The 10,612-nt window shown below is 35.8% G+C and overlaps 2 protein-coding genes across 2 annotated transcripts; both read right to left on the bottom strand.

The window, feature by feature from the left end:
- Window positions 1-5,658: 5,658 nt before the first annotated feature.
- On the bottom strand, window positions 5,659-8,341 carry LOC111400075. Its single transcript, XM_023027528.1, has 4 exons — window positions 6,300-8,341; window positions 6,083-6,220; window positions 5,926-6,016; window positions 5,659-5,845 (listed from the first exon to the last, which is right to left on the bottom strand). The coding sequence occupies exons 1-4, from the start codon at window positions 6,483-6,485 to the stop codon at window positions 5,787-5,789; spliced, it is 474 nt and encodes a 157-aa protein (XP_022883296.1). The 5' UTR covers window positions 6,486-8,341; the 3' UTR covers window positions 5,659-5,786.
- LOC111399991 (protein FAR-RED IMPAIRED RESPONSE 1-like) lies at window positions 6,513-9,669 on the bottom strand. The gene is made up of 5 exons (XM_023027470.1): window positions 9,549-9,669; window positions 7,775-8,492; window positions 7,124-7,700; window positions 6,789-6,970; window positions 6,513-6,744 (listed from the first exon to the last, which is right to left on the bottom strand). The coding sequence occupies exons 1-5, from the start codon at window positions 9,667-9,669 to the stop codon at window positions 6,513-6,515; spliced, it is 1,830 nt and encodes a 609-aa protein (XP_022883238.1).
- Window positions 9,670-10,612: the final 943 nt, after the last annotated feature.

The following is a 10,612-nucleotide window of genomic DNA, read 5'->3' as shown; positions in this document are numbered from 1 at the left end:
CCTAATAAATAGACTTTCCGACAGCATATTATTCTCCCTAGTAAATGTGTCGATAAAACACGAAAGAGAGTCTTTTTAACAGAATCTCTAATTTACGTAGGATGCAATAGAAAAATTATAGGAGAAGGGAAAGGGAAGAGAAGAATAGAAATAAAGGGGGGCAAGAAGAGAAATTATTTTTTATTCATAAAATTATCGATTGAATATTTCATTAAATAAGTCCCTCTATTTTTATAGAGCAAATAAACTAAAAGGCTAAAAGGAAATAAATTTATAATAAACTATAATTATATAAAAATATCAAAATTAATCTTATCTAATCTAATTGGAATTAAATTCTATTATAATTCTAACTCTATCTTTATCTGTATCTGTATCTTGCTCTCCATCACTACCATATTGCACAGTTTTGAAGTACAAAACTCAGCATACAATGCAAACAGTTTCAAGGGACAATCCATCAATATTCATCATCAGAAACTGCACTGCTACATATGTAAACTGTGGGAGACAAAACAATTAATTTATGCTTTGTTTCTTATAGTATCAATTAATAATCAAAGTTTTTTCTGGAATGTAACTGTTCCTAAAGGACTTGTGCAAGTCATATCAACAGACAAAGAGATGCGGATTCTTCAGGCTATTTTAATTTTTTGTACATTTCCAACTTCAAAAGAGAAAAGAGGGAAGACTGTCAGAAATGCATATTCTGGGCTAGTAAACAAAGTACAGAAAAGCAAAAATATTCAATCTCTGATCTATTAAGGTTGAAGGGAAATTGTTAATTATAATTGAAACTTCAAACTTACTTTTTTGGCTGTGCTTAGAAACAGTTTTTAGTTGTTTTTATCTGCATCATGTAGAGACATGTTTCCCAGACAAATAGCTAAAAAAAGGCGCTATTAAGTACAGCCAAATAGCTGATAGTAAGTGAAGTGGTAAGATCTAGCGAGGCGTTTATACTGATTGAAGATTGAAAATAATGAACATTTTTGAAAAATATAGATTAACTAATAAAGTAAGTTATAATTTACCAGCTACTTGGTTAACCTAGCTATCGTCTCCATCAGATAATTAATGTGTAACCAGAAGATCAAAATTTACCAGCTATTTTCTTGGTTTTTTAGTGATCTGAACACGAGATAAACGGACGAACAATTTGATCAAAAGACCAATTCAGCTGATGAAGGTAGTTTCTTGTACATCCATTGATGGAAATTGGAGCGTGAGGAATGAAGCCTGGTCCGAGACCATTAATTCCATTAATCAAGAAAATGCAAACTTATGGAACTATCTGGTGTTGATCTTGGAACAGCCTTCACTCCAAACACCCCACTTTCTTCTCTCCATCTCTGCGTTTTGGGGATTTGTGAATTGTGATTGAGCAATCAAAACCTTTCAAAAGAGAGGTGCAATCAAAACCCTATATAAGAAAAAGCTGCAGGCACTCAATTTCACACATTGGGGAGGGAGGGAGGGAGAGAGAGAGAGAGAGAGAGAGAGAGGTAAATGTAAAACAAGAAGGAAAAAAAGGGATCTATGCCGACAAGCACATGATAGACAGGTCCCATAAAGCTTAAAATAAAGAAAAGCTTGTGGGTTTTTGAGGTATGGTGTTGTCTTGTTCTAAGGCTTTTTTAGAGAGAGAGTGTGTGTGTGAACAGAGGCCTTTTAGGTTATATCGTAGCGGAAAGGAGATTAGCACTGAAAATAATGGGAAGACCGAGGAATTAAGCATGCTGAGAAGGGGTCAAGGACTTGCATACTTGTTATTCAATAATTGTTAAGCTTATGTTTAGCTACTCTTTATAAATTATTTATAAATACTTAAATTATTTTTTATTCAACATTTCAAGAAATCTACTTGTCCACTATTCATTTCTATTTACTTACATTTAAATCATTTATAAACACTTTCCAAACATATTGTTTTCAAGTTATATAACAAGAATTACTTGCTCGTCGGCTAGGATTACCCGATATTTGGTTGGGGATAGATTCATCTGTAACCATTTACTGCATCAGTAGGGGTGGAGGTCCTTGGACAACATAGATCATTCTTAGACAGATCGTGCACAATCTTTCTATCGATTGTGATATTGTCTCTCACATTTTTCATAACGTGAACCAGGTGCCGACTCACTTACTTCCGAGGGATGGGATCAACAATATTACTAGGAGTATGGCCCCATTGACCTCCCATGACGACCTCGTGCTCTTGTACAAATTGATAGCTATGGAATTCTTAGCATTCGAGAGTGTTAAATTTTTATTTTTATTTTTTGTTATAGTACTTCCATTCCTCTCACATTTCTCAATTTGTTGCATCATTTTACTCTTGGAAGGTCGAGGTTATGCCTTCTTTCTTTTGTACCCGTGGACTTCATTTTTATATATATTGTTGGAGAATCCAAACCCCAACAACATTTTCTAGAGGCGCCTGAAAACCACTAAGACTATGTTGGTGTTTTGATTTAAAAAAAAAAAAGGTTAAATAACAAACACCAATATAAATTTGATTTTAAAAAAGTTATATTAAGAAGAAAATAACAATATACCATCAAGTTTGTTGATGCTAAAAATGACGCATGGCAAAATTTGAACCAACTACACAGCGATGCTAAACCTAAACCTCTAAGGACCTGTTTGATTGGTTCGAATTCCATGGAAAATGGAATTCGAATTCCACATTTTTTCTAATTTTGTGTGTTTGATGTGTTTTATTTTCCATGAAATTCTATTTTCAACCGTGATACTCGTACTTGCTGCCTTACACGCCAGTTTACACGGTGACGTGTTGTGTTTTAACGAAGCCGGGTCAAAACTTAAACGATTTATCTGGGTCAAAAACTTAAATCGGCCCACTTACTGAGCAAACCCATTCATCATTTTCACTCGCACCATTATCCCCAAATCAGAGAAAACCTTTAGAGGCGAAAATTGGTTCAAAGTCCAGCACTCCATCTCAGCCGGAGTAAGAAGCCAGTGATTAATTTATCAATTGTCTCCATGTTTGGGTTTTCCATCCCAGGTTAAGCGTGCGGTTGCCTTTTTTTTTTTTTTTTTAGCCGTAAGAAAACTTAAATCGGCCCACTTACTGAATAAACCCATTCATCATTTTCACTCGCACCATTATCCCCAAATCAGAGAAAACCTTTAAAGGCGAAAATTGGTTCAAAGTCCAGCACTCCATCTCAACCGGAGTAAGAAGCCAGTGATTAATTTATCAATTGTCTCCATGTTTAGGTTTTCCATCCCAGGTTAAGCGTGCGGTTGCCTTTTTTTTTTTTTTTTAGCCGTAAGACGTGAGCTTCACCGTGTGCAAATTGATCGTCTCTAACGCCATCCATCGCCTCCGATGGAATCTAGCAGCACACATTATGTAAGCATGATATATTTGGCAACCATTTTCCTCGATTTTACTGATTTCAAATAATAAAATAGTTCAAAGATTTTACAGCGGTTTGTGCTTGCAAATTGAAGAGAATTGAAAGGAATTGAAAAAGGGGCAAAAGTTGTGACCCATTTCAACACAATTTATAAATATGTATGTATTTCAAATTTCGACCAACCCTAATTGGACGAAGGATAAATTATCATTGTGTGTGTATTTAATTTGTTCTTACACTCGAATTGGAAGAAGAAATTTTTTTGGGTGTGTGTGTATTTAATTTTTTTTTCAACCCAAATTGGAATTGTAAAGATTTGAAATTTATGTGCATTTCTTCTGGTATTATTTACAGAGATTGTGTTCATACCCAACCAAGAAGATTAATAGTTCAGGTACTATTTACAGAGATTGTGTTCATACCCATTGACACTTATATTTTGGATGTATAATGTTTTCGTTAAGGAAATCTAATGTTGTTTGCTTTGCAATAAAAAAGTTAATCTCTTAGTAGGTGATTTGGCCAACTTAGAACATGTATGTTAGTTTAATTGATGGAGACAAATGCCAGAGACTTTAGTTTTTGCACTAGTGATTTTTTACATTCAGAAATGAATTTTCTTTGTTATTCTGAGGAGCTGTTAACTTGCAGTTTATATATAATTAGAATATGTTCACTGCATGGGTTTTAGTCTTATGGAATGTCATGTTTTCATATCTTGAGTGTACACAATTCTGGGAACCCTGGCAACTACTATTTATGTGCTTGTTTGATATGGGGCAAAAGAGAAAAAATTAAATCGAGTTTAGATCTTCAGCAAAGAGCCCAAGAATTGATCTTCTTTGATTGTACACAACTCTGGGAACCTTGCTACTACTCTTTATGTGCTTGTTTGTGTGTGGCAAAAGAGAACAAATTAAATCTAGTTTGGATCTTCAGCAAAAAGCCAGAGAAGTTATCTTCTTTGTTATTCACTTATCTAAATTTAATCATGCATTCCTCTAAAATTACCAGCATATTAAGCATGTATCACATGGGCACCCTAATAAACACTGATGGCTACAGTACAATAATGATGTCATGGACATGGCAAAAATAGAGTTGAGAAGGAGAATTAAAGAAATAAATGGTTTGAAATCAGAATTTGACAAACAAGTTAATTTACAACCAGATGTGCAGTAAAAAGGAGTAATAGTTCTACTTTATACAGCATATTGCTATTCAACTAAACTTGTAAAACCAGATTTATGCCCCCAACATATTTCAAGTTTGAACTGTGTCTTCCCACCACAACCAACATTTTATTTGCTCAGTCCTACCCCTAAATTGACAATGTCAGAATGACATGAAAGAAACACCAACACATTTGTAGTTCTGTAATTTGACAATGTCCTGTGTATATCGCGCATTGATTGGAAATATGTTGGTTGTTCGTATGTTAGAATGATAGGAAAGAATTTTGGAATCTGCCACAGCTGTAGAGAAAAGGGGCACTTGTTTGCTGATTGCCCTAACAAACGGCGATGTCTCGTGTGTAGACATGGCTTCATGAAGTGCTTTGAGGTTGTAAGGCAGACGAAGAACAAGGGAAGGTTGTTCGATTGCTACAGTGCTCGCTGTACCTACTGGGAATGGGTCGAAGTAGGAGAATCAAGTGGCGAGTCTAGTACTGTTACCATTAACTCGAACAACTCATCAGCACTTGAAGAAGTTCAACAAATAACTCACACGTTCCAATCCCTTTGCCGCCTAGTGGAAGAACAAGACATTGAAATTTCTGTAAACGTGACGATACGAAAAGGCAACGGAAGTGCGGAAGCGGATAAGAAAGGAAAGGGGCTGACTTGATTAGGATTTGTGTTTTGTTGGGATGTTGTGTAATATATTGTTACTTGCACCTTTCGAAATTGAACAAGTCATTGTAACGAACAAGTCATTGTATTCTATGGAATTGTCTAATTTGCACTGTGTTTGCAACATACTTTTTTTGTTGCTACTATAAAGTTTTACTTTTCAATGCTGAGAAGGCAAACTATTAAATGCTTGTAATTGGAGGGATAGTGCTAGTGTAAAGAGTTATTTTAATCCAGAATTCACAGAAACATCCCTGAATGCAATATTTTAATCCAGAACACATTAATAAGTACAATTTCTGCTGCTTATTAATTTCAGCCCCAATTACAAGCATTTTTCCACAACCAAGGTTGCAAGAATATGAAAGTATGACATTCCATAAGATTAAAGTATCACATCAATTTCATAAACACTACATTTTTTTATTTAAAACACTTAAACATTGCACCAATAAGTTGAAGATCATACAACTCAATAATTTCGACCACTCATAACCTATTACATCGCTAGATGCGCGGATCCAGTAGTTCTCTTCATCCAATGTCAGAAACTTGCGCCGTGTTCATCAGGCACATTCGGATAGTAATACGGCATTGCGTTCCCTAGTGCAAAATGTACAAGTTACTACACAAACAAGAGAAAATAAGGAATTTGAACGACGCATGTTTAAGCATGTCAGTACCTTGACTATTCCATGTAACACTTGCTGAAGCGGGAGAAATGACATTGGGCGACTGTATGTGTTGTGTAAGCTCGTGATAGTTCTCACCACCCTACATCAAACAAAAATGTAAGAGCACATGTGCTAATGAAAGTGTTTTACATTTAATTGTATCTACCAGTAAGATTTGTGAATATGACATCGGTGGAGGCATGTAGTACTGAGCTTGATGGTGCGACTGAATTATTGGTGCACCGTCTCCCATTTGATCTAGGTGTGCCTTCGATCTCCTTTCCTTGGCCGAACTCAAATTTGCCTGCGAAACAACAAATTAAATGGGGGCATTATTAATAGTATTACGCACTTTCGTACTACACAAAATGTTTGACGCATACCTTTGTCTTAGTAGAACTCGATTCCAAATCGCTTTTCCTTCGCAGTTTCCTGGGTGAGCCTTTTCTCTTTGAGCATATTGGATCATGTATGCTACCTTTACCATAATGCTGTGATGCTCCACTCTCCGAAGCTATTCGCTCCGTGTACTGGGACATGGCATTACTTCCACGACTCGACCTCATCATCCCAACTGATAGTTCTTTGGTTTCTATCTACTCCAGTATCGATCGGACTTCATTCTCATCATCTGCAGTTATGTTCACAAGCCTAGCAAATGATTGACACATCTTGTCATATCTTAATTGTGTCGGGGTGCTACTTAAACCATCATAGTTAACTGCAACCCTTCTGTGAGCTCTGACGACGTCTTTCCTCCACCTCCGTAATACGTAGGTGTTAGGCAATGACTTCACGTTGTTACAGAGCAATACAGTGATTGCACGTCTGCAAATTATTCCCCGAAACTCAAAGAAGTGGCAGCTGCATACAACTTCACAATTCTCTTTCTGAAATGTGACACAGGACTTCTTCTTGTCAACCCAGTCGTCACGTATGACATCCTTCCATACTTCCTATGTAGTCCCCAAGCAGCCCTCCGACGAAGAAACCTCGCAGTAAACCTTCCCAACAAATTCCTCTTGTACTTCCCTAGATTTTGAGATCGTATAAACTAGTTGAAACTGGTTCTCTATCCATACTTCGTAGCACATGGTACCATTTGCGAGAAGGACTTGAAATCCGCTTGAAACTCCTTCTCCACCTTATTACTCAATGCTCGCTTATATTATTGGACAAATTGCTTGAGCGATGTCTTCGAATGTACGTATCCATCGAAAAACGCATTCATGCTCTCATGGCCCTGAGTCGTCGACATTCCAGGCCAGAATGTGTTTTTCAAATAACAAGGTACCCAACGACCTCTGTTCGCGTATAATCTAGATAACCAGTCATCATCATGCAGGTTAAAGTTATTGATCATCGCTTCCCAACCCTCTTCGAACTCTTCACCGATTTGAGAATCATACACCAACACATGTAGAGTAGAGAAAATCACACCCTTATTGGTGTGGTATCCATACTTCTCTGGCAACATCTTCAATATATGCCACAAACACCACCTATGCCGAGTGTTCGGAAAAACGATCTGAATTGCGTTTTGTATGGCCTTATCTTGATCGGTGGTAATTCTCTTAGGAGCTTGGCCATGCATGCACTGAAGCCAAGTCCTGAACAACCACACAAATGTTTTCGTACTTTCATTGGACACCAAACCACAATCAAGTAGCATTCCGTGATGATTAATCCCAACAAAAGGTGCGAATGACATGTCGTACTTGTTAGTTAGGTACGTGGTATCAAATGTTACAACATCGTCGAACTCCTTATATGCTTGCCTACTCCTATTATTAGTCCAAAAATATTCCTCAAGCACGACTCATCATTTAAATCCATAGTAAAGTAAAAACCTGAACACCTTCCTTGCATTTTCGAAAAGTAGGTTTGTATTGCTGCGGCATCTCCGTCTCCAAGTCGTAACCGCCTAACTTGTTCAACATAGTTTCGACGATCCTTTTCTATGCAAGTCAAGTTCTCATACCTACCCGCTTTTACAACTGCAGCATGGTAACTTTTATGCAGCGGAATCCCTATCATATCATTCACTTCAAGTCGTCGTTTGACATGGGAACTCAACTCTCGGTTGCAACGATACAACTTTGACTTGGAAGGACTTGTTTTATGATTGTGATTGAGATTGACTGTGTTTATTTTCCATATTCCACATGCATCTAAAGAAGCAGTAATTCTTGCTTTGCAACCCGTCTGAATGGTAGCGTGCGGCTTCAAAGAACCAGTTGCATTACTATTTCTACATGTGAACACAACATACTTCACAACTCCATAATCATCCTTTTGCGAATTCCTTTTTCCAACTGGGAAGCCTACGTTGTACACATATCTTTTGTAAAAATCATATATATCTTTTTCGTCGTTGAACTTCATACCAACCTTGGGCACTGTTGCACCATCTACTCCCACAATCCCATCATCCACTCCATCAACTCCTAATATCTCATCATCCACTCCATCTACTCCTACTACTCTATCCTCCACCAAGTTGACACTGTTCACAATATACTCATTATCGGATTGTAACGAAATATGTTCATCCACCTCTTTCGAACTTTCATTCACTGTAATAAAAAACCAATTAAAGAATGTTAAAACTAATTCACATAACTATTTTTTTTTCAGGGCAAATACATGTTCGAAAATAATACGAACACATTATGACTGATAAAATATTTACTAGCATAAACAGGATAATATGGGGTGGAGTACACATTAATAGCAAGAAAGGAAAATTTGGGATGGAATAAACCACACATTTCCTGCTCATCTCTTCCATTTATCAATTAGCCGTTAAATTTCGCCTACATTTATGAATTCTGAAGAGAGGAGAACTGTACAAGCAAGTTGCAGGGGAAACATCTTTTTGTGCATAATTAAAAAACTACTTCAAACAAATTACCTCATTTATTGAAATTAAGTGAGCTAAAATCCATATCAATAGCACTAATCCTATCATAGCTTTTTCACATATCAAACATCTACTTTAATACCAAAACGCCCTTGAATTACTATTAAGCCATTATTCGAAGTCATCAATTAAATGCAAATTTATTTATCAAAGCGTCTAAATTACCTCAAATTTATTCATTACTCTATAAATTTACTGGCCTTTTCACATAACTAAACTTTTGCAAATAAAAAGAAAAATACCTCATCAATTATCAAGTAGAACCTTGTAACAATAGTAAAAATCCAAGAAACCATAATCAAAAATTAAATTTAAGTTTACATTTCTTGTGAACACAGGTGAGTTGCAATTTTAAGAAAATTAACAACAGCTTAAGAAAAACAATGAAAGCTAACCAAAATCAACAAACACATCAAAATTTTATATTTAAAAAAGCCATAATTATTGTATTGGGTACAAACAAAGTGTTTATGACTAACAAAACCACACCTTTCTTGCTCATCTCTTCCAATCCACATTATCTTTTGGGCCAGCGATGTAACTCACATGGCAACGACGTTACAGCTCCTTCTCGGCCGATGGAATACGGGATGGGTCGAAGACGTCAAAATGACAGCTATTATTTGCTCTTTTTTAGGATGCATTGCTCTTTTTTACACCGTCGAATCTATGAAGACGGCAGCAGCTTGAAGTTGGAATAGCTCTTTGCCTTCAAGCCGGAGACGACAGCTTAAAAAAAAGGCGGTAGGTTTCAAGAATCGTGGCCAGAGAAAGAGAAATCGAGAATTACCCGGTCTTTTCTTATCAGTGGGTATTGTTGCCTGCTTCATTACTTTAAACCCTAAACCCGACCCAACAATGAATATGACAAGTATTGTTATTTTTTGAAAATTCAAAATATGCTCCCTTTCCACGTCATAGTGTCATCCAGTAGGTAACGGCAAGGGTACAAACAACATTATTTTTCTATTTTCTTGGTTGTATTGGGAATTGGTATTTTCTTGATTTTTCAACCCACTATTTATTTTTTTTTCAATGGAAACAAATTCTAAAAATTATTGTAAAAAAAAAATTCTCTCTAATTGACAATTTTCATGTAAAATAAAGTCAAACGAACACCAAAAGATAGATGATTTTCTTAATTTTTTTTTTACAATGGAAACAAATTCTATCCCCAATACTAATAAATTTCATCCCTTTAATTGACAATTTTCATGTAAAATAAAACTAAACGAACCCTAAAAAATACTTTTATTTAAACATTTTTCACGTGACAAATTATAACAATCAGACACAAAAATTAACAATTCCCTAGAATTTATTTTCTTTTCACCCAAATTTCATCTTAACAATCAAATGAACACTAAATGAAAGATCAATTAGCTCAATCGAGCTTTAGAAAGTGGATATCAAAAGCTACTAAAAATTTAATTTTTAATTGCTCATCAAAGTTCCTCAAAACTTGTGTCAGAACCAACACACCCCCTTAATGGCTGCTTGGTATAGCCATTGAAGATTCAAAGCAATGTTAATATAAGCATACATTGTTACTATTGCTACGGTTTATGCTTTAGAAGTAATAGATGCCTCATTTTGATTCTTTAGATTCTCAATTCATCTATTTTCAAATCCATAACAAACCTAACACATTTACACACTTTGGGCACATTTTTACCAATCCACACACACACTCTCTCTCTACGTACAAGTATATATTGTAAAAACGTATAATATACATATATATACAAGCATAACTCACTTGTGATATATACG

The sequence above is a fragment of the Olea europaea genome, chromosome 9 (assembly GCF_002742605.1).
Source record: "Olea europaea var. sylvestris chromosome 9, O_europaea_v1, whole genome shotgun sequence".
Lineage (NCBI taxonomy): Eukaryota > Viridiplantae > Streptophyta > Magnoliopsida > Lamiales > Oleaceae > Olea > Olea europaea.
Note: the sequence above shows the minus strand (reverse complement) of the source record. Positions and strands in the feature narration are given on the sequence as shown.

Excerpts from the sequence above, each read along its gene's own strand:
- LOC111400075 (XM_023027528.1), bottom strand. The coding sequence starts at position 6,485 with ATGATGAGGTCGAGTCGTGGAAGTAATGCCATGTCCCAGTACACGGAG. Across the intron at positions 6,221-6,299 it reads CGAGTTCTACTAAGACAAAG|GCAAATTTGAGTTCGGCCAA; the intron begins GTATGCGTCAAA and ends GTTGTTTCGCAG. Across the intron at positions 6,017-6,082 it reads CATATTCACAAATCTTACTG|GGTGGTGAGAACTATCACGA; the intron begins GTAGATACAATT and ends TGTTTGATGTAG.
- LOC111399991 (XM_023027470.1), bottom strand. The coding sequence starts at position 9,669 with ATGAAGCAGGCAACAATACCCACTGATAAGAAAAGACCGGGTAATTCT. Across the intron at positions 7,701-7,774 it reads TTTTCGAAAATGCAAGGAAG|GAGTAGGCAAGCATATAAGG; the intron begins GTGTTCAGGTTT and ends GACTAATAATAG. Across the intron at positions 6,971-7,123 it reads ATGCGTTTTTCGATGGATAC|TTTATACGATCTCAAAATCT; the intron begins GTACATTCGAAG and ends AGTTTCAACTAG.